The sequence below is a fragment of the Convolutriloba macropyga genome, chromosome 5 (genome assembly GCF_964194025.1).
Source record: "Convolutriloba macropyga chromosome 5, txConMacr16.3, whole genome shotgun sequence".
Taxonomy (NCBI): domain Eukaryota; kingdom Metazoa; phylum Xenacoelomorpha; order Acoela; family Convolutidae; genus Convolutriloba; species Convolutriloba macropyga.
Genome location: NC_134472.1, coordinates 65381457 through 65406106, shown reverse-complemented (window position 1 = coordinate 65406106; position 24650 = coordinate 65381457). Strand labels below are relative to the sequence as shown.

General features: G+C 37.2%; 1 protein-coding gene across 4 annotated transcripts; it reads right to left on the bottom strand.

Annotated features, from left to right (window-relative positions):
• Window positions 1-1680: 1680 nt before the first annotated feature.
• LOC142339549 (uncharacterized) lies at window positions 1681-16358 on the bottom strand. Of its 4 annotated transcripts, none has more exons than XM_075389676.1 (5): window positions 16201-16358; window positions 15950-16130; window positions 14904-14992; window positions 14012-14169; window positions 1681-4355 (listed from the first exon to the last, which is right to left on the bottom strand). In XM_075389676.1, exons 1-5 carry the CDS (start codon window positions 16201-16203, stop codon window positions 1958-1960), a joined length of 2829 nt encoding a protein of 942 aa, XP_075245791.1. In that variant the 5' UTR covers window positions 16204-16358; the 3' UTR covers window positions 1681-1957. The 4 variants fall into 4 exon arrangements, with proteins under 4 accessions (XP_075245791.1, XP_075245794.1, XP_075245793.1 ...); XM_075389679.1 differs by lacking the exons at window positions 15950-16130; window positions 16201-16358 and adding exons at window positions 8978-9005; window positions 14344-14443 and having other exon boundaries at window positions 14904-15623; XM_075389678.1 differs by lacking the exons at window positions 15950-16130; window positions 16201-16358 and adding an exon at window positions 8978-9005 and having other exon boundaries at window positions 14012-14443; window positions 14904-15623.
• Between the last annotated feature and the right edge of the window lie 8292 nt (window positions 16359-24650).

The window sequence follows — 24650 nt, the reverse complement described above, 5'->3', positions numbered from 1 at the left end:
CCAGTTTTTCAAAATTAAGAGAACAAAGATGAAAAAAATTTGCCAATAAAAGTTTGAACTGTGAAATATTTTGCTGCGAAAACTTTGCTTAACATTTTTTTCTCAAATAATTAGTGTATACTAACATGCTATTAGGTAACCCCTGCAAATGCAAACTTCAGCTAAACCAAAATTCTTCCTCTTTCTAAATTTATATTATTTCAACTTATCATACCTCCTTCAACATTGTCATAAGTTAAACTGACAGCAATTCGGTTTATGTTCTCTTAATAATTTTTGGAAAATTGTTACAATCTAGAAAGCCGATGAAACAAGCTTCAGTTTCACTTCAAAGTTTCTCATTACTCTTTAAAAACACCTCGTCAAGATACATTACCACTATGATCTGATTTGACTGACTGCATGGAATTAAAGGGAAAAGAGAGCATGAAACAGAAACAATAAATTAAATGCATTTTAAAATCATCTAAATCAAAACTGATGCCTTTTAGCTCCATAGTATGTGTATTCCTATACAAATGTATGTGTTTGTGCGGCTGTGGCGTGCGAGGCGGCATCCTTATGTCTGTATGTATCTATTCATACGCATACAGAGGTTGGTGGCATTCAAATCAAATCGGTGGACCAATAGCAGTTGTAGTAGTAATAATAATACAGCAATTTGTAAACTATACAAAGCACAAAAAATGGGACAAAAGGGGAGCATTGTTGTACTAAATCGAAGATTAATCTATTTGATTCTTTTTTCTCCGATTCAGGAGTAAAAATTATATTTCTTTCACTCAGTTACTAACTAGGCAGGTTTTTGTTTTTGCTGCCCAGTTATAAGGTTGCCACGTGCACCAGATGAGCTGTAAGAGATTGCTATTTGGACTTGCTCAATAATTTGCTCACACGGGCTGGAGTGCTCAATGTGACCAAGTTCACAAAGCCGAAAAGTTCAATCGAGGGTAAGATAATTCTTTCCCTATCCCGTCCAGCTTCCCCTTATTTTCTACATCCATAAATACATTTCTATATCATAGTTATTGAAAAGAATTTATAGTCCAATCTGTTTGGTGTTAGGGTTCCGGAAAATTGAACTAAAAAATTACATTTTTGCCTTATTTAAAAATTTTAAGGTTTTCCATATTTTAAGCGTTGTTTTGAATGAATTCTTATCGGCTTTGTGATGTGTTGGTTTGACCTACACAGCAAATTTCAAGCCAGTGAGGCGGAAACAAAAAACACAATTCAGCTGCTCATTTTGACTTCATGTGGCCGACGAGGCGCTCAAAACGATTAGGGGGAGGGAGGGAGGGGATATTGTTTTGAGGTAATTACTCTCAGGTGATATCCATATAGTAGATCATTGCCATCTCCGTTCAGCCACTATACACAATGCACTGTTAGTAATAAACTAGTTAAAAGGTAGTGCCATTTGTACTAAATTGAAAGGACTGCTTTGTCCTTTAGAGAAAAAGCATTGTATTGATTGCTGACACAATCATGAAAACAGAGGACAGGACAGCGATGAAAAATGTTACTTGCACAAGAACGCCTCGCAGTGAAACAGTATGGTAACGGAGTCAGAACAAAATACCCAAGTGACAAAATAGCCAAATTATACCCAATATTTTACCCTATATCAAAAAATCAAAGACTATTTAGCTGCAGCTAATTTGTAAACAGATTACTCGACGAAAAGATCAAAGGGAATAATTGGGTATTTTGGCACATTGAGTAAATTGACATGTAACCATGGTAACATATAGATATACAGATTAACAATTGAAACAAATTTAAGTTTTTTTTTAATAATTTAGCACTAAATATCATTTGCTCAAAATTTATAACAAAAACACCACTGATCTACGCAATTTACATCAAAAGACCAATAGAGGAAACCATTATCATTCAATTGTTTGAAGGCCAATTAGGAAAGCTCAAAACAAAAAATTTAACAATTGCTTTATGGCTACGAAGGATTTCCTGAATTCTGGTTTAATAACTGCGCCGCGTACAATGCTGCCAAATTTTGTTGAGAGGCAGCCAGACCAGCACTTGCAGCAGCACCAGGATTCAAAGCCGAAAGCAGAGGGTTGAAACCCGAGTGAGCTCCCAAGAGGTTCGGGTGTCCCAAGGTCGGAATTCCCGCTAACGGAAATTGGTTCACGAAAGGTTGTAGCGCACTTGCACCCAGATTTAAATTAGCTGCCCCGAGAAACGGGTTTAAAGAAGGAGTAGGTGTTCCAAATGAAGGTAGAAAAACATTAGGGGTTTGAAGATGATTGGCCACCGGATTTTGGAGGAGGTGTAAAGAGCTAGGTGGCACGTACAATAACTGTGGTTGTTGAACAAAATGATGTTGAGATGTAACAGGATAGTGTGGTTGCACAACTGGTTGCTGTTGTTGTTGATGATGATGATTTTGCACAGCTTGTGGAATTGACTGTTGTTCGGTACCCGTTTGGATAACGCCATTGGGGGTAATTGCACCTTCTAAAGCAGCACCAGATGGTTGAACAGAACTCGATTCATTCGATCGCTCCTCGTTGTCTACTGAATCGCCTTTCTCTTTGTTCTGAATATGACTGTTCAGTCGCGACATTAAATCCGAATACTTTTCTTTATCCTCTTCAGAATATTCTGGAATTTTCGCTTTGAATGAATTAGAAAGACTTGATTTGTCATCATTGGGCGTGCTAGGCGTATCTTCCTCGCCGATGTTAACACCCAGCTTGCTTGTATGCGCAATGAATTCATCGATGCCAGTCGGTTTAGGTAATTGGGGACCAATTATAACAGTCTCTTTCGCAGAATCGGATGCTTCTTTCACATCGTTTCCGGCCGAGTTAGTAGATCTTGGGGTGGACCCATTAACAGCAGCTGCATTGCTTTCTGGGGTGATATGTTTGCCTCCACTTTGACTATTTTGAGCACTCGCTTCGTTAGTCGGTAACGTTGAGGGTATCCGATTGCCTTGGCCAATAAGAGACGCATCGCCAGCAACGTAAGTTGTTCCGTAGCTTTTGGGACCAAGTCCACTCGTTGCTCTTTGAGGAGCGGTCGTATTCTGTTTAGGCGGGTTCGTATTGCTAGCAGGAGCAGGCAGTGGTTTCCGAGGTGGGTTAGGAGCACGTGTGATTCTCCTTTTCTTGTTTTTCCTTCGACGTTTACGTTTACCTTGTTGACCTCTTGCATGGTGTCGTCGAGAACCTCGCTCATCGTCCGAATAAGAATCGGACCTTTTGCGATGTCCTCTCCTACTTGAAGACCTCTTACTTCCTCGCTTATGACTTCTTCTGTACGATGATGAACGACTTCGAGATCTTGAGGTGTAGGAATCGTAGGAGCTGTAAGACGAAGAGCGACTTCGCGAAGACCTAGATCGACTGCGACTGGTACTCCGGGTGTAACTCCTACTTCGAGAAGATCGACTTCTCGACCTTGATCTAGACGAGCTCCCACTTCTAGAAGAATAACTATGAGTTGTAGATCTGGATCTGCTGCGACTTTGACTGCTTTTACTACGTTTGCTTTTCTTCTTTTTACTTTTGCTTCGAGATCTCCGCTTGGACTCTTCTGTATCCTTCGAACCATCACCCAGAGACATTTTGTCTGGTTCCAATTCTGACTTCACAGCACTAACTTTCTCCGTCGATTCCTCGTTTTTTGCAGAAACAGCGACATCAACGTTCCCATTCGCAGAATTGAACGATTTTAGCCCACTAGTCGTTTCCAAAACTTGCGGAGCTGACGATGCAGCAACAAACTTTGTTTGAGGCGGCAATTTTACCTTGGGAATTGCAGGTCTTCTTTCTTCGTCCTGTTCGTCAAATACCGCTGGCTTAGGCACGTTATTATTCTGCGATTTCATTGTAAACGACACAGATTCGTCATTCGTTCCCCCAGTTACAGATGAGCCAGTCACAACCAAATTGTTTTTATTTTGGGACGCATTCAATTTGGCTTTTTTATTTCGACTATGAGCCTCGTGGCGCGATGCTTTAGGGAAAATAATTCCTGATTCTGGTTCATCGCTTTCATCACTTTCGTAATAACTCACGATTCCCTTCAAACCTGCTGCTGCAGTTGCTGGACTTCGATTTTTGTTCAAATCATTTTGAGTAGTCGATTTCTGATCTCCACTTTTTGGCGGCTTTTTCTTACTTGTTGAATTAGCCGAATATCCGCTACTGCTGTGGTGCTTTTTGCTTTCACTTTTCGGCTTCTTGAGCACTTGGCCTTTCCAGACATGTTTGCCGACCAGTCGATTGGTGGTTGGAGCGGCGGCCGTTTCGGAGTCGGAATCGTACTCGACTGCGATTTGCGTCTTGGACCAGAGCTGAATTCGGTTAGGCGGTGGTTCATCACTGAAAAATAAACAAAAGTTAATCATAATTTATGAAGGTGTGAAGACATGTTGTGTCGCAGAAACACCTGGCTGAACAAAAAGAAATTGATGAAAAATCCAATAAACTCTCAAGATCTATTCTTGCAGCATGCAAATAATAATAGTAATATTAGTTATTATAATAATAGTATAGTTATCTTACTGTGTACGTTATAAGTAGTTGACAATGTACAGTACAATACAAAACAAAACAGTACAGCAGAATAAGGTGTGATAAAATCTAGCTGGATTCGACTAATATAAACAATATTAGTCTCGCTTTGTTTTGCTGCTGCATATGAAGGTTACAAGGAGGGGCCAGGGAGGGGGGCAATAATTATTTTTTTCTGAGTGTGGAGGAGGTTTGGGAGGGGGGGGGGGGGGGAGGGGGGGGGGTAATTAATTTGCTTATAAGATGTTGGCAACATGTAATCATTTTGCATGAGTGAACAATGTAACAATGGGATATCTCTCCATAATTTGAAAGCAGGGGACGCGCCAGAAGCGACTTAAAAGACATGCTTGTAGCCATGGTTGTTTCTATCTGATCTATTCTAAAATCATGACCAACACTGTTAAACGAAGAATCCAATTCTGATTACCCACTTGGTAGCAATAAATATAATCAGCAGCATCAGTACGTGACCATTTAAGCTTAAAGCATGTACGGCTTACGCAAAAAAAGAACAGACAAAACAATTTTCAGGGACACCAAATCAAGTTAGATCAAAACATGAAGCTCAATTTCTTCACTTTTCCTTAAAAACGAATCTCTACTTTTTTAAAAATACAGAAATAGTTATGCTTAAAATAATTTGTAAAACACTATACGCCACTTTCTTGTAAACGTCACTGATCTTGGGATTTTTTCAGAAAATTGTTTCAAAACCAACAATTTGCTTTCATGCGATTATTTCACTGAGGTGAATTCAGGAAAACTCTCTTTCTAAGTGCCAAAGGAGTAGATACGGTGTTTCCAGTACACAACAGCAGCAACAGCAGTAGTAGTGATGGTTATAGTTATAATATTAATAGTTAACTAATAATAACAGTAGAATGTAGCTAGTAATGAGTAGTAGTTGGTATCATTATTGCAAAGCAGTGCTATTAAGTATAACAGTTAACCGTCGCCCAACAACCGCAACATGGAGAGAGAGAACAAGTTCTAGCTCACCTACCATAAAATACCCAACCATCACAACTAGCCAGAGTATTAGCAAGAGTGGTAGTGGTGGGCACAATAGAAAGTATCATTACCATAACTATACCATCCTCATTGTCATGTCCTAAAATACATGTTTATCCTCTATATCTCATTGATAAAGACAAATGTCGAGAATTTTTTTAATAACACTTTTGGTTATCAAAACAGTCGGAAATCAAAACTTCGATTTAACTCTTTTCACGGCTCAAAACTTCCGTATTTTTTTCTTACTTCATTTTGAACTGTCACTATTTTGACACCTATGACTATTTTTCTTAATAAGCTCTTGAAAACCTAATCTTTATTGAACAGACAATGGGAAAACTTATAAAGAGTTCAAATGATGCTGGCCGTTGAATTAGCCCATGTTTAAACATAAACCGCCTAACGTCGAACAAATTGCTCTCGGAGGACAGGCGGGGAAGTTTTATTCAGAGGCTGCTGTAGGAAACAGAACTTCTCTTCATGGGTGAAAAACAATCCGACTACGGAGGGATTAGATCCCAGGACCTCCTACGTCCTAAACTGCAGCACTTAGCACTAAGATATCTTGCCCTTAAGATCTCCAACCTTACAATCCATTTATTTATGCAACACAGACTTCTACCTTTTCAATAAGAGCAACTTAGGTCAAGCAAAAATATCAAAATCTTAAGCGTGAAAAAGACACTCAAGAATTGAAATCAAAATGTCATAGAAGAAAACGGTTAACCGAAAACTTTGCTAAGACATAAGAGTTTACAATAGTTGCTTCAAACTTCATTCCACGGCAATTAAAAGTTTGATATAATATGTCTAATCGCGGCAATTAGATATTTTTTGCCGAACATTTCAAAAAAATTAAAATTTTTCAAAGTTTAAATAAAGTTATAACTTGTTTGAAGATCAGTTGTCTCACACAGTGTAATAATTCGCCAATTTTTTTTGCATTTGGTATGTTTGTTTTCGCGTGTCAATTAATAACAAAAAAGATAAACTCCAACCTATGTTTTTTAGGGCAACACAGAACTGATTAAAAATATTCACTTTATCGCTCACTATCTCTCAAAAGGCAACCGTGGCGATAGATTAAGCTTATTGAACCAGCCTCTGTGTGAAAAAATGGGGGACTGGTGTGCGCTTCAAACTAAAAAAAATATTTTATAAGAAACAATGTGTCCTCAGCAGTTTCAATAAAAATTAAAATTAAAGGCTAGAATAGAAAAGCGCCAAGACAACAGCAGAAAACTTAATGCCTTCGAACTTTACATTTAAACTGTTTCTAAGCAAGAAGAAATAAATTGCCCAGAAAAACTTAAGTGAAAACTTTCATTACAATACCAGAAGGTCTCGAGTAACTGATACCAACTTCATTTGATATCAATAAATGAGCTGTGTCCACAAACATCAGCATCGAACTTGACAAATTTTAAAACATCAAAAATCACAAAAAGGTAATAAATTGCGAAGAAAATTATAGTAGTATATACCTCTTTGGTCACTGATTGACTAAAATCAGACACTCTTGCGTCTTAAATGTCTTTTCAAACCACTGTTCCATATATCAAATTTGGTATTTTTTCTAACACTGCAAGGTATAATTATTGCACCCGGGAAAATGCCGTACGAAAATATAATTCACTATTAATATGTTCTGTTCTCCATATTAAGTTAGTGCCTTTGAAGTAAATGAACTGATACTCCGGAAAGTACCAGATGTCTACTTAAAACTTCTTTAAAAATTTTAAATTGCCTGTTTTTTTAGACATGTAATCTATTTTTGGAGCATAACTATTCAATTGACTTTCATTTTGACTAGAATCAATTCAGCTCAAAAATTTCAATTGAAGAAAAATTTTTCCAAACAAACTTAGACAACTAAAAGCGCAAAATGACTAAATGAAATGTCAAAATGGCCCAATAAAATTATTTCTCGAAAAAATACACCCATTCCTACATAACTGCTACAAATTTTGCTTGCTTAGAGGCATCAGTCTAAATCACCCCAGACCATAAAAAATTTGAAGTATGTAACTTGCAATAAATTTGAAGAGCATATTCTTACTACTGGATGGTAGATACGAAACATGTCTTAATGACAAACCATAAAACTGGTTAATAATAGCAAACGGCTCGCAACAACCAGGATGTTCCTTTGATACAATTATTTGTGTACTTTATTTGTTCAAACCTATAACCAAATCATCATTAGTCTACGGTGGTGACTTATGGTTGGTTTGTTTCGTTGTGTTTATTCCAAACAAACAGCAGATTAATCGATATATTATCCATCTATCCGATCGATCGATTTGTGGTTGGTTACATTGACTGTGATTGACAACACCCACTAAGGTAGTAAGTAGTACAAGAGAAAAGACATCGTTGCATTGCATTTGCCAGGGGTCTAACAGGAATTAAGTGTCGCTGCTATCCACAAACACTTAACAGTCTTCAAAATATTCCCATTTAATCATCGCATAGATCTGCACTCCCGGAAAACCAAAGTTTGAAAACAATGAAATTTCAGAGCTGGTCAGTTTTCAATATTACTTGAAATCTGTGATAACTGTCAAAACAATATTACGAAAGGTTCGTTTATTTTGGGGCGACAATATCTTAAAACTTAAACGTTCATATTTGGTCATAGGTGTTCTACTTTGAATTAATTGATCTATAGAAGTAAGTCGGGTCTTTATCAAATTTGATGTAGTGTATTTTTCTGTTTCCCAATGACGACTGAATTCTAATAGGAATATGTTGGGGACCATTAAGGTAGCTAAGCTCTCGATGAAGATTCTGGTTAATGTGTATGTTGAGTTGAGATAGCAAGAAAGATCAAAGAGCAGAAATAATTGAAGAGGCATCTGAATTAAGGAACAAACAAATACATGGTCATTATCAACATCATCATCATTATCATCAGAAGACATACTTGAGAAACAACATGAGATTTGTTCATTGTCTCTTCATACCTTTGTCCTGGCTAGGAGTATTAACCGACATACAATTTAGACGACAAGCCATTTCCCTCGCAAATAGCAAAGTTCACTAATCATCACAGCAAATGATTGCTGTCCAAAAAATGGGACTTATTATCAAGTCATCAGGCGCGTGTGGATTTTTCACATTGTAACGTGCTATAACGTAACAACACATAATTTATAACTGGAGTTATCAAAAAACACAGGCTGAATAGATACAAAACTGTTTATATATGTTTGGAATGCGGTATTAATGACTTCACTTAGCTATTCTTTAATTAATCAATAAATTTTATGAAATAATTTGTATGTCGGTCAATAGGCTGGCCACGCCCTGACATACCTTATGATGTTGTTTTACTGGGTCTGTTGTTATAAAATTAATTAATAAATTATAATCAATAGTAATTGCTGAATAAAACCAGGCGACGTACTTACACGTTGTAAGAGAAGGTATTGACGGCCTCTTAAATGGACAAAACAGCGTTACATAACTTTTTAGTTAATTAACCACCTAGTAATGAGGTTCAATGCACACAGTTATGTTAGTACAGGGTGAGAAATCTGAGCTGAAGGCAAGTTTTAGAGAACATAACCGATTTCCACTTCGGAAAAACTGCTTCAAACGAGAGCAGAACGATGATACTGCCAAAGATACACATAATTTCTTAGAATAGTTTTTTATGGTCACAGTCAGAATGAAAAGTTAGATTTTGGCGAAAGTTAAGCGACTGAAATTTCTAGCTTAAAAAATTTCTGATCGCATTTTAATAAATGCTGATTCGAGCCCTAATGATGGGTTACAAAACCCCAAGCCAAAAACGTCACATACAAGTCATGAAATATAACCTCTTGAATATACTTTAACATGAGCACTAGCTAATTTCGCGAACCATAAATGAATGCAAATACAATTGTTGTTCACTTCGTTTGAAACAATTAATGTGAAAAGGGACTCCAATCCTGTACCTTGCACATCTTTCGAATGACTGGCTCGCTCTTTTGCTTACCTTTGGTGAGTTTTGGATTGTTTGGTCTGGATGGTTAAGTTCTAAATTTTATTAATGCATTCATTACTCAAGTAAGCAAGGTGACAATAACTCAAAGAGGAGAAGCATATCGTAAGACTGATCATGATTTCACTACAGATCACAAAATAAGACAAAAGATGCTTTCCATTTTCTAAATCGATCATTGAGCAGAACAAATTACTCATCGCAAGACAAACGGACAACTCGTCGTTAGATCACACTTAAAAATCCATCAAAGGTCGGTCCAGTCGGAAATTCAGAAAACTGCCCACAAAATAGCATATCTCTAGTGTTTATTTTTGGCCAATAACCTAAATTGTAACATCTTTTTACCCCACAGGCCTTTACTTGTATTTTGATAAACTCAGTTCTAACTAAAGCCCTTACAGAAGCAACTTTAGCAAGAATTTAAAGCACCTACAAAACAAAATTTTTTAAGATAATAGATCAAATGAAAACAGTTGGCTCTAAGGAAAAACTGTACCAGATGGGGTTCTAACTAATTGAAACAATTTAATTGAATATGAATCGAAAAATAAATTATTTTTGTTTTGAAACGACTTGCGTTCTTTCAAGAATTTTCAAAATTATATTAACATACCCGCAAATATGCGACGAATTGCTCTCGAACGACTGATGGGGTCTCAAATTTTCTTTAAAGTTAAATTCCCGCACGTAAACAAAAAACAAAATCGAGAGGGAACAAATATATTTGTGGTTCTAAAACAGCTAAAAATGGTAAACGATTTCATCAGATATGGGAGTAAATTAATTGTTCGTAATTGAAGATAATATACCATAATTTCTTCACTCGGCAAAAAATAAGCAACTAGAACCTAAAAGTTTCTTTTTGTTTACTTTTTGATGCTTATTATGTATAATCATGTTTCAACAAATTTGTATCCAATGAAGAGAAATCGAGCCATATAAAATGATTTCAAAAATCAAAGCATTAATAAATGCCAAAAGCGAGCCCCTCAAACTCAAGAGAAAAATTTCGAAAATATGAACCTGACATTATTTTGTTATAATGAACAAGGCTGTTTTAAAAAACTAAAACAACGAATTTCTTCTTTCTGTTTACCTCTATCTCTCAGAAATGTAGAGACAAATCTATGCCAATAGAAAACCAATAATAAACATACCCGGCAGATTGCCGGAAACTAGCCGCCGTTGATTCCAATAAGCATGATTGGGAATGAAAGAATAGATATTGAAAAAAAATATTTTTGTACGAAAACATATTTTAAGTCCGATTTATTTTGATGGCATTTCGTAGTTGAACATACTTCTGTTGCATAGAGAGAGAGAGAGAGAGAGGCTACAGGGGCTACTATCAATACCAATAAGCATTAGAGAGAGGTAACTAATACTTATAGGAACGACGTTCAAATAGCGGGCATCTAAAATTGGGCTTTATGGGTTTATCCCGTTTCTACTTTGATTTCGTTTTCCGATACTGATTCTGTTCACATTATATTGCTTTGTTGAGAATCTGCTGTGTAAAAGCACGTTGAGCAGATTGAGCGAAGAATTAAACTCGCCTAGAGACAAAAAGATTTCAGTCAGATAATTGAATAAGCTGTGAACAAGGTCAAGCAAAACCAATTTTTGTTCGATAAAGTAAACAATAAATAGCAACTCTGAAAAACCCTAATAGATCTTCCAGTTCGGAATCTATCAATTTTTTATCAACCCAAATTGGAAAAAATAAACATATCCGGCAGATTGCCGGGAAACAGTCTCCGTTGATTCCAATCAGCATGATTGGGATTGAAAGAATAGAAGATACTGAAAAAAAAAGATTTTTGTACAAGAACATTTTTTTAAGTCTGATTTATTTTGATGGCATTTCGTAGTTGAACATACTTCTGTTTGTTGGAGAGAGGCTACAGGGGCTACTATCAATACCAATGAGCATTAGAGATGGTATCTAAGAACAGCGTTTGAGCAACGGGCACCTAAAATTGGGCTTTACGGGTTTATCCCGCTTCCATATTTCTGATTTCGTTTTTTGGTACTAACTCTGTTCATTTTGAATTGCTTTGCTGAGCAACTGCTGTCTAAAAAAACTTTAAGCACAAAGAGAGAAAAATGAAACTAGCCTAGAGAAGTCAAAAAGATTTCACGCAAAATGTTGAAAAAGCGGCAAAATGAGGTAAAGCGAAACATTTTTTAAATCGACGAAGTAAAAAAAATAGGAGCGCTATAATAGCCAGCTGAGAAGATGAGGGCGGCTATTAATTATAGAACACGGCTTCTCAAGCTTCATTTAACACGTTCCTAATTTAGTTTTCGATCTTGGCTTGCTGACTTGAGATTGCTTCCATGAACAGCTACTATTCTAACTTCTGATACAAACATAACCGACTAACGTCGGGCGAATTGCTCTCAAAAGACCGGTGAGCGGTTGGCTTCGATAGTAGCTAGCCACGGGTGGGGGGGGGGGGGTGGGGGTGCACCGCGGGCTGAGGGGGGCAACACTTTCAACAGCGCGGTGGGGGTGGAGGCAATAGTGGGGGTGGGGGGTCAACAGGGGGGAGGTGTCTCAACCTCTAAGAACCGCCCTTCACACCATAAGTATAAGTCTCCAAAACAGTTTGAGCTGAAACAGAGCTAAAAGTCTCTAAGAGCACTTAATGCCCGCTGGGCGCTACCTGTTTATCCCGTTTTCGAGGACGAAAAGTCGAAAGCGTCAGACGAAAAATCGGTCAAGCGAAAAATCGCATTAAAAAAAGACTGACAGGACTAATATAAATGCTACAAACTTCGGTTGAGAGCAATTAATCATCGCTACTTGCAATTAAAGATATTCTTATGCCAACTACTCCTATTGTTATAAGTGCTCGTTAAATTGATGGTAATTATAATAAAAAATTTAAGTTAACAGATAAAATAGAGCTCGTTAAAAGAAAAGTTGATTGATTTCGAGCAATGAGGCTCCAATCGGCCAAAATTTACTAATCTCTTTGGTAAATGACTCAATTCCCTTCTAGCAGTAACATTACACTTTTAGCAGTGACAACTGAACGTTTACAATTATTGCTATGAACTTCGTTCAAGAGCAAAAACAATCGACTAACGTCGGGCGAATTGTTTTGAAGCTACTGACGATTAGGTGAATTTGGCAGTACCTAGTACCCAGCTTGAGCAAATGGAGGCAAGCCTCACTGAACGGGAAGGGCAGGGGGTCAGATCTCTACACTATGAATTTCTACCTCCTCAGCAGTTTGACAAGGACCCAACAAATGAGAACCTATTAAACCTGATTCCCTCGTGCTCTACCAATCTGAGGACGAAAAGTAAAATTGTGTGACATCAATTAAGCAAAAATCGCAAAAAAGCCCAGCAGGACCCAAATAATTGCTACCAACTTCTTTTGAGAGCAATTAAATATTATTTGACTTAAGTTTTCTTAATATAAATTGAGTTTGATCCTGTCTATAATTAAGTAAATAAATTGAATATTAAACAATTTCACAGTTGGCCCAACTTGTATGAAAAACACTTCTATGCAATCATTCTTTTAAGTTAAAAATGGAATTTTTGTTGCAATTTCGAAATATGCTCCTAAAATTATTCCCACCGGACCCCAAAATAAAAATCATTTTAAGATTAAGATGAACTTGCATAATTAAGGTGCACAAAATGAGTGATACAAACTCCTTAATAAACTTCCGAAAACACGAACTTTACTCGCTTCCATCGCTGTATAGATTTTCAAATAAAATTGGACATAGCGCCTTGAATTGTCCGCGTGTCTTCGATGGCCGCTATAGACAACAATACCTTGTTTGAAAAGTGAGACTATCAAAAGAGTAAGAGGGTATTGAGTCTTTAGAGTGTGTGTGTGTGTGGTACTGAGAGGCCACAAAACAACATCAACTGAGAAGAGAGCGAAAGAGACCATCCTACAATTCCATCTATTATCATTATTTTGTCTCAGCGCTATATTGTCATCCGCGCAAGTGGATCAGGCGAATAAAGGAAGGCATAGTAGAAGAGGTTAAGGACAGGGTGAGAGAAAGAAGGAACTTAGTTAAATAGATTTGAGTTTGTGAGAACACCGAAAACCGAAATGCCATCAAAACCTACGAGGAGATATAGTAGTAGTAGTAGTAAGTTGTAAGAGTAGCAAATGGAGCTATACTTGCCTTTTTCAGCTGAGAAGTTGAGAACAAAGTTTTTCAACTGTTAACAACTGAAAATAAACTATGAATGAAATTGATGCCAAGTCATTGCATGATGACAATGCAAAGCATCACCATCACCTTCATCAATAAATGATTGCAAGGTCAAGATGACTGATGACTAACGAAGAAGCCATTCTCTCGCTTCTACTCAAGGTGAGGCGATAATCCGTAATTCTCTACTTGATGGATTACGCTTTCAACTTTTATTCCAGAGGGGAAATCAAAATCGAAAATGCAAACTGATTTACCTTTGAGGGATCTGTGGCTTAGGCAAAGACACCAGATCACTACGTGGTTCCGATCCCAGTAAAATCTTCCTGTCTTCATTCAGCGGGGGGCTTTTGGGGAGCGGGATTTTTTCAACCGGTTCCAATGATCTCTCGATTCCCAGGCTTTTGACCAGGTCCTGTTGAAAAGCATCAAGCGTGAGCAAAGACGGGGGAAGTGGTGAAAGTAGCAGATATCAGTGTCTACAAGGTTGTTGTATTTCTATGACCACCGATAATTGAAATAAATAAATAAATGTTCAGTTTGGGTGTAAACTCAACACTAGAGCAATACAAGCACATGGACATGTTACCTGCGATGGGTTCAGAGCAGAGAGACGTGCACTACAGGCAGTGGCGCAATCGCACTCACTCACCCGGGCACTTAGGGCGCACTCGAAGTGCGTTGCCTATCTTGAAAATTCACGCAAACACTCATCAGTACAATAAATACATCTTCAGTTCTAGTATTACTAGTAGCAGTGGTAGTATTAAAGTAAACTCAGTGAGTAGTAGTATTACGCGGGTTTGTAAGCAGAGGTTTATTTACCAGAAACAATCAAAAACTAAAACGCAATGGTCAGTCTTTGCCGATCTTTTTAAACCGTCTCTTTAAACCGATTCTCTAGCTATGCACGTATGACGCCTATGAAAATAATCATCAACCCTAGCCTTGACTAAAACTCGCTCTCAAAACTTTGGTCATCGCGCTTTTAAACTTAGGAAATGTGGACACGGAGTCGAGTATCCTGTTCGAAATTTCAATTGGTAGAACTACTATTTATTGCGACAATTAAGCGTAATGGTTACAACTATTCAATTCCTATTTTCTATTATTAAGCGCTTTCTAAATGTAGAACCAAACGGAAATTACCTGTCGAGCCTGACTTCCGGATACATTGAGGGGATGGTTTTGGCTGACCATCGGTGGAGGCATCCTCGCGGATCCCGATTGCTTGCCATCTAAAATTGCAAATTTAATGAGCAAAAGCACTCGGAGAGGTCGGCGATGGTACAAATAGCCATGATTTATGTAAAAGATAGAAAATAGTGCCACGCAGATTTATGGCATCAAGGTTAGTGCATTGTGTTGTAGTATAGTGTTTGTTGATTGCTATTAATGAGACTCCTACCAAGGTGTGTGTCTTACACAAAAGTCACTCACTCCACCCCACCTCTGTTAAAATCATGAGAGAATATCAGAAACTTCTGAGAGGTAACCAATCTGAGACTAGGTCAAGTCAAGTCAAATCCAGTTCAGGCTAGAGCTGCAAAGCTACTTTGATAGGTTTGATCGATCTGTGTTCATTTGGCATGTTTATGAATTCTCAGAAAATACTCTTACAATAAATGATAATTGGGTGTTATTTGAACGAGTGTTTGTTTGTTTTATAGGTGATGTGCATTCTGAAGCAAGAGTACTTTTTTGAGAGTAGAAAGAGTAGGAAAGTAAAGTTGAATAAGGATAAGGCGAAGTAGATTCACTAAAATAAGCTTAAAACACTATATTATTGTACCATGCTCCAACAGGACATTAATGAATTACATGAAAACAGTCAAACAAGCAAATCAAAAATTGGATTTAGAGTTAGAAACTTACAATAGGAATTGGCGCTTTATAAATAAATAGTCAGTACTAAAATTTCATTTCACATTCACTATAATTAACTCAATGAACAAACTTTCAAGTACAAAGTTTAACAATAATTGAACTGTATATTCAGCTGAATTTCAAAAATCAATAGCAATTACCAGTTTTTACCACAATAACCAATTCGGCAACAAATTTTCAAGAAAGATGAGATATATCCGTTATAGATAGCCATAAAAAACTTTCAATGCAACTCAAAAAATAGCTGTAAAACGGTTGCCGCAAATAATGGCACGAGCTTAAACATTAAAGTTTGAAAGTCCTCTTACCATTGGGTAGAAAGGACGAAGGATTCCCTTTTGAGTTCAAACCCATTGGGGAAGCAGCAAATCTGTCCTCCAAAACCGGTCGATACTTCGCCAAAAACAAGCTCGAACTTGACGAGGGCGATTTTCCAAGAGTGGTTTCATTTCCAATGTTGGAATTCCCGGCAGCAGAATCTCTTGGATTCTAAAAAGGCAAAAAAGTCGAAATAATAACTATTCAATTAATAAATTAAAACCAATTCTTTCTGACTAACCATTTTAGTTATTACAGCTAGTCCGGTCCGCTAGAACATTTAATGTAATCAGCATTCACTTCTGAAATTAATTCGTAACGTGGTTCGCAAGGTTTTGTTTTTAAATCAGATAATTGAAGTAAATCATTCACCTAAATAAAATTTATTTGTTTTGAGGATTTTCAGTTATCACTGAGGGGACTATTTCCCTAGAGTCACACATTAAAATTTTGTCCAATTCTCTATGCAGTTTCCGCAGTCGCAATAAAGCTGCCATGTGCAGATACTTTGATCGCAAAAACTTTCATTAATAAACTTCCACATTTCCTTTAACACACGTTTTTTCAATATATATTTTTGTTCAATCGATTGACTATTTTGCATGTCTTGAAAGCGAATTCGCCTCTCGCCTTTTCAGTTCTGGTTTTTCGTAAATTGAACAGTTCATTGCTTCTTCCCGCAAGCCCGTTTATTTCTGGGAAGACGATGTATTCGCATTTGTCGTTCTTAAGTTTAGCAAGCGTCAGGATGTCATTCAGCTGGATAGACATAGGAAGGGGCAAGAAATTCAGTATCCTGAGAGGGTTGATATATCGTTCATGACTTTAGCCCAAGATCCAAGTTACGGCTTTCTTGGGAAATGTTTCCAGTTTTACCATATCTGTTCTTCTGATCTGCGCTCAATTGAGACCATACATTAGGACTGGTAACACCAGCGATTTGTACAAACCGAGTTTTCTGAATGGTTTTACTTCTTTTGCAAGACTACATCGTGGACTACAACACTTTGTTGGCTTTTGTCAGTCTGTTTTCAAAATTACATGACCAGCTCAAGTTTCCACATACCATTACACCCAAGTCTTTCAAGTTGTTGAAAAGCTAGGCCAATCGTAAAATTTATTGTAGAGTTGTTCTATTTACAATACGATCGTTTTCGCTATATAGCATCATCAGGTAAAAATCAACCCAAAACTATTCTATTCACAGTTAAAATAATTTCACTTCACATAACGAAAAAAAATAAAACAAGAGGTTTTCGGAATATTGTTTTCAGTAACAATAAAAATTTCTGAAATTTCGTTTTCCACTCCGTTTTCGTTGTCCCATTCAAGATTGTTGAATTTACATTTTTTGACGTTCTATAAGCTTTTCTACCGTTTCTGTAACCCTTTCGGAACATTTCAATGTTTTCATTCGCTAAAATCCATTTTTCGAATTGAGCAACATGACTACTGGTGACCAGTTATTCAATTTTAACTCCTGGCTACGATACTCATCGCGCGTTTTCAGCAATGGCTTCCTTTGTGCTACTCAGGTTTTTTTTAATTCTCCTTGTTGATTCAATTTTGTTTGTCAAATCTATGGTATGATTCATCCTTTCCTCTGAAGTTTAGATTAATACTTTTGTCTAGGGCCAAGGCCTTTTTGTCTGCTACCCATCTTTTGATCGAAATCACGTCTTCCGGTATTTCTTCAAGCAATTCGCCTGTACAAGTGAAATTTTATTAGTCAACAAAGATGTAGGGCTCGCGGAACTTAAGTAAATCTGGTAAGTCGTGTAATGAAATGCAAAAGACTAGTTGTCCCAGCACAGAACCCTGTGGTACATCACTCGTTGTTTTTAGTTCGTCCGATTTGAAGTTTTCTACCATAAGGTACTGTTTACTTTCCATTATGTAGTCAAAAAGCACTTCCAGGATACACCTTCCTACTACCATAGGTAAAAAGCAAGGACCTCCTGATCCACATTACAATCTATTGCTTCATAACTTTTGATTCAAAAAACGACAACAAATATGTCAGAACTGATCATTTTCTTGCAAAACTGCGTTAGTTTGAATATTTCGGGAATTGTCGATAGAGCACTTTATAAATGCGTTTTCCAGTACCTTACTATATAGGTTTAGTAAAGACACAGGGCAGTAGATGTCCACTAGACATTTGCCATCATTTTTGTAGATAGGTGTTAAGACTGTAACTTTTCAACAATCCGGAAATCTCCATAGTCGTTTGATGTTCTTGACTAATTTAATCATCATTTTGCTCATTAATTTTCACAGTTTTTTTAGACTGGTGAGCAGTCATTTTGACCTCGCATTTTCGGATTGTCTAGATCATAATAGATTACTACTCTAGAGGTGTCGAAGTTGTCAGTTCTGGGTCTTTGCGTTTTATGTCCTCAATGTTGAAATTAGTTTTAGGTGAGAAGAGCGAATAAAAAAAACTGTTGGAAAAATTTATTTTTTTCTTGAATGTTGAACGTAAAATTTCGATCCTTTCTAATCATTTTTGTTAGGATTTCGGATTTACTGAAATTTTATTCGGTCTGAAAATTGTGTCTGTATCCAGTGACGCCATGAGATTTTCCTGGTACTGGTACTCAATTCTTTCATTTGTGGCTAGTTATCTTATTTTGGAGCTTCGTAACTTGATTTCTTCTGTAACTTGTTGGTCTTTGCACTAACAATTGCTTTTGTGTCCGGAGTTTATAAATCAAATTTGATGTCCCAGAAGATATCCAAGGAGGTAAAATTTGTTGGTGTCTTAGTCTAGCGGAACGTAGATGTCAAGCACTCTGTCAAGCTATTCGCAGGTCTCCTAGCACAATTTATTTAATTTATTGTGGCAGCATGATACAAACCTGGTAAATTCTAGAAACCGAATATTTTTTCATAACTAGCAAAAAATAAACTGCAAAAATTTCAAATGCCCGGTTTTGGCTGTTTATATGGACATTTTAGTAATATATTGCCTCGTGGTCCAAGCAATCGAAGACTTTCGAGAAGTCAGAATCATTTGTGGCAAACACATGACAATTTTGAAAAAAAATGCAACGTCAAGTGTCTTCTGCGACCTGGTTTCAACTTTTATTGCTTGCTGGAATTCATTCTGCTCAAAAAGGTCGAGTACTTTTTGATCGTTGCTCCCATTAATAGAAAATGTTTGCCAACTTGCTTAGGAAAAATTGATGTCGCCACAAATTAAAATTGCTTGTGTTCTGCCCTTCCAATTTTTCATGACTCTATCCAAGTTTTCATATTTGTGTCTGTATTTGATCGATTTCAGAGGATTGTAAAATAGACAGACGAACATTTCTGTTTTACTAATTTTTACTTTAAATGCAATACTGCATTTTGGTAATTCAATTTCGATTGATTCTCAGTCAATGTCGGCTTTACTGCTATCAGCACACCGCTGTGTGCACTGTTTTTTTTTTATCAGTTTTACTTTCTCTATCTGATCCCTATATGTAATAATTGTTGAGCAGTAAATCGGATGATTCAAAAGTTTTTGTTAGCCAGGTCTTTGTCTGGCACACTATGCGGTAATCAAAGAGATCGATAGCAGTTGATAATTTGGACCTACTGGTTATGTTTAGTAGACTTCTTGTGTTCATTGAGAGAAAATTGACAATTCTTTGAACGAAGTCACGTTCTCCTGTATCTCATCACGTTTTTCGCCAACACAAATGAATTTTAAATCGTCTGCAAAGATTTCGATCTCGCGGAACTTAAGTAAATCTGGTAAGTTGTTTATGAAACTGCAAAAGAGTAGTGATCCCGGCAGAGATCTTTGTGGTACACCACTTGTTGCTTCTAGTTCGTCCGATTTGAAGTTTTCCACCCTAACGTATTGTTTCCTTTCGGTTATGTAGTCGAAAAGCACTTCCATATACATCCTCCTACTCCAATTTTGCTCACTTTTTTCAGTAGCTCGTAATGAGGTACTTTGTCAAAATCCTTTGAACTTTTAGTTTTAAAAGAAAGGACCTTAATATCCACACTGTATTCTGTCGGCTCATAATTTATTTTCAAAAGAACAAAATGTTTTTCAGAACTTACCTTTTCCTTGCAAAACATGTTGGTTTGCGCACTAGTTTTTCGAGAAATGTCGATAGAGTGCTTTATAAATGCATTTTCCAGTACCTTACTATAAACACATGTTTCGTAGAAAAACAGGGCAGCAGGTTTCCGCTAGACATATGCCATAGTTTTTATAGATAGTTGTTAAGGCTGCAACTTTTCAACAGTCCGGAATTTTCCTTAGCCGTTTGATGTTCTTGACTAAATTAATCATCATTTTGCTCATAGATTTCATAGTTTTGTCTGAAAAACACGTATGAGTAGTTATTTTGACCTCGTGACTTTCGATTTTCAAGATCATTTAAGATGTTATAAATTACTACGCTAAAAACGTCGAAGTTTGTCTGTTCCATAATGTAATGGGCGCACACATTATGGGGGATACTAATTTTGGTGCAGCTTGAAAAAAAAATTGAATGCAAACCTGGGAGGCTGCGGGTTGAAACGTTGAGTAAGTTTTTTAAACATAATTTCTAGAGAAACTCATCAACATATATGGTTTTAAATAAATATATTAGAGTAAAGGAATTGGTTTGACAACAAATCAAGATTTCATAGTTTAGTTTATGTTTAAGTATTTTGGTCGGCGGGCTCAAGGCTCTGCTGATCAGCTCATCGGTGTTGTTCATTTCACTCATAATGACTCGAAGGTGTCATACTTTTCAGGTGCCCAGTGTTTCTCCAGTCTTGTTTTGAAACAACCCAGAGATGCGGTTGAAACCATTACAACTGGTAGCTGATTCCACTCATTTGTTGTCTTCCCTCAAAAGCAGTTCTTCCGCAATTTAAATCTTGGCTTCTTGCTTAAAATTTTGCATCAGTACCCCCTTGTATCTCTACAAATGGTTCCAAATAAGCCAGTTGTCATTTTCTTGTCGTTTTTTTCCTTTGGTATCTTGTATATATGTATGATCCTGCCTCTCTTCCTGCGATAGATTAAAGTTGGCAACCTGAAAAACTTGAATCTCTCTTGTTATTTTTCCCCTGATCTCTCTCAAAGAATTCACATCTTCACAGCATTCAAAACAGACCCACAGTGGTCTTTTCCTGTCAAATTTGTCATGTTCTTTCTCCAGTTTTCTACCAAATCTATAGCAGTTTTTGATTTTCCTGTGGCAAATTCGATGAATTCTATGGGACTGATGACAGTTTTTTGATCAGTTTTTCAGTTTACTGCACTTTCATCATCCTATTTTTCCACTGCGCTGTGTGTGAATATATTCCTCGATCTCCTTATTTCTTGATCTTCTTCACGTTTGGGTTCCAATCCGGCTTCTAAAATGAAATTTCTTTGTGGTTTGCATTTCGCCAATTTTGCTTGCCAAGCTTCATTTGGCTCTCTGTTTCAAGGGTGTCATGGTTTTTCACTCTTGCTCTGGGACAACTCATGAAATAGCAAGAATTATCGATTAAGGTTTCCAAAGAGTTAATTCTAGATCCGTTCGCGTTTTAGTCAATTCTAGTTATGTTTAGTAGATTTCTTGTGTTCATGTAGAGAAAAATGACAAATCTTAGTCACGCATTCCCTCTTTCGCCTGATTCTATCTCCTTTTTTCCGTTATTGAAGACTTCAAAGTTTCGAGTTTTCAGTTTCTGTTCTGGAACACCATTGTTTTTGAGTGCTCGCCATTTGCTGAGACAGATGTTCCCTCTAAGAGAGTCGTTTTTGGTTAGCATTGTGAGAAAATAAGTTTCCTTCTCAGCCAGCTGTTTTCTGTTTTCACACACTTTAGCCAGTAGCAGTCTGGCATCATATTCGATTGGAAAATTACTAATAACGTGCGGGGTTTGGTTTGGCTTTTGTAAAATTTTTCCAGCTTTTTTAGTTCTGTTGTTGGGTTCTCACTACTTTTTCAATCAACACTTCTCCCACTCCTTTTGTTGTTGAGCTAAAATTTTCTGACTTGCTCTTCTCAGGATGTTCATTATCCCTTGGAACCGCACTGATTTTCCGATATTGTGATCTGTTCGTTGTCTTTTCGTCCTTTGTCTAATCCATTTCTGGGCTTCGCTGAGTTAGTTGGCTGCACGGCAATGGCATCAGCTTAACTCTTATCAATGTTAGCCCCTTGTCTTTTCCTTCTCTACGGTTCTACAGCTTATGAAGCTCTCTCTCTCTCTCTCTCGTTATTCTCCCAACAGGTGTTGCAGAGCAATATAGCTAGCTCACATAGTTGCTTTATTCCGTTTTTTGCAACCTGAGATAAACCAGTGCAGGTGGGCTCTAGGTGCATGTGGGTATTGTATGATACGGTAACGCTTTTGTTAGCAAACTGACTGAGCGGCTGTTCGCATGTAACATAGTCTTTCAGTTTGAAAGATAAAAAATCAAAAGATTTTGTGTATCTAGGCGCAGAAACTGACCTGAACAACGAATGTCAGTTTCTTCTACCGCGCACTGATAAATTTACCTCGACTCTGGACCTGAACAACAACGCTCAGTTGCTAGTCCCCTCAATGATAACGTTCGGTCCTGGACAACAAAGCCCAGTTCCTTAGATTCTACTTTACCGACTTCTGTTATCTTCCGTTTTTTGTTTGAATGAAGGCCTCTTTGTCTTCGCTAGAGATTTGTGAGGTCAAGGTCATTGTTAACAGCAATTTCATGAGTTTGCAATTCAAGGAAGTCAATGTGACGCAGATGATGATATTCTTTCACTAGTTCTGGATCCTGCTGTTTTTTATTTTGGACAGAAGATCGTTTACTACGTTTACACCATGAATCGATAGTTTAGACTTTAAATCATTCAAGATATCAACAGAGTCTTCTAGTTTGCTGAATAACTTTCTTGCTATTCTCGTTAGCGATTTGATTGCTGTAATTTACTTGTCAAAATCAAGGGGATTTCGCTCATCATGGGGATGTTGGTTTATCGTGTTATTAATTACGTCATGCTAAATTATCACGTTTCCCTCGAATTTCTTCAATAATTGATGTACCGTTTTGTATGAATTTTCTGCTGATTGACGTAGAAAGGTTCCCGGCTCATTGTTTACGTGTTAGGACAGTATTTGTGCGAACGCATTCAACAAGTGATCTCTTCTTGAAACAAAACTTGATGCAGTGCTCTCGCTGCAGTTATCAATAACATTTAGGGGTCACAACGGCTACCCCGTTAAACATATAACATGAAACTATTCTTTGGGGTTTCTTTGGAATTTAAGGTCCGTATCGCTCCTCACTGAATCTACACTTTATGTCCACACCTGCTCAAGTTGTTTTTGCAAGCTATTGTGGATATTTTCAGTTTGAGGCCTCCAGCTCGGTGGATGCATATTATTTGAATCTCTAGCCCCACGTACCATTTTTAACAATGATTTATCATGTAATAGCACGTGCTCTTTAACTTGGGGGAGCATAATGTAATGGGCGCATAAAACTATGGGGGATACTAATTTTGGTGCAGATTGGAAAAATAAATTGAAAGCAAACCTGGGAGGCTGCGGTTTGAAGACGATAGTAAATTTTTAAACATAATTTCTAGAGAAAATCCTAAACTTTAATAGTTTTAAATAAATATATTAGATTAAAAAATTGGTTTGAGATCATATCAAGATTTCATAGTTTTGTTTAAGTTTAGGTATTCTGGTCAGCAGGCTCACGCCTCTGTTGATCAGCTCATCGAAGTTGTCCATTTCACTCATAATGACTCGAAGGTGTCGTTTTTTTATCCAGGTGCCCAGTGTTTATCCAGTCTTGTTTTGAAATAATCCAGACATGCGGTTGAGACCATTTCATGTGGTAGAGACCATTTCATGTGGTGAGACCATTTCATGTTGAGACCATATCATTTATGAGCTGATTCCACTCATTTTTTGTCTTCCCTCAAAAGCAGTTCTTCCGCAATTTAAATCTTGGCTTCTTGCTAAAGATTTTGCATCAGTACCCCCTTGTATCTCTACAAATGGTTCCAAATAAGCCAGTTGTCATTTTCCTGTCGTTTTTTCCCTTTAGTATCTTGTATATATGTATGATCCTGCCTCTCTTCCTGCGATAGATTAAAGTTGGCAACCTGAAAAACTTGAATCTCTCTTGTTGTTTTTTCCCCTGATCTCTCTCAAAGAATTCACATCTTCACAGCATTCAAAACAGACCCACAGTGGTCTTTTCCTGTCAAATTTGTCATGTTCTTTCTCCAGTTTTCTACCAAATCTATAGCAGTTTTTGATTTTCCGGTTGCAAATTCGATGAATTCTATGGGACTGATGACAGTTTTTTGATCAGTTTTTCAGTTTACTGCACTTTCATCATCCTATTTTTCCACTGCGCTGTGTGTGAATATATTCCTCGATCTCCTTATTTCTTGATCTTCTTCACGTTTGGGTTCCAATCCGGCTTCTAAAATGAAATTTCTTTGTGGTTTGCATTTCGCCAATTTTGCTTGCCAAGCTTCATTTGGCTCTCTGTTTCAAGGGTGTCATGGTTTTTCACTCTTGCTCTGGGACAACTCATGAAATAGCAAGAATTATCGATTAAGGTTTCCAAAGAGTTAATTCTAGATCCGTTCGCGTTTTAGTCAATTCTAGTTATGTTTAGTAGACTTCTTGTGTTCATGTAGAGAAAATTGACAAATCTTAGTCACGCATTCCCTCTTTCGCTTGATTCTA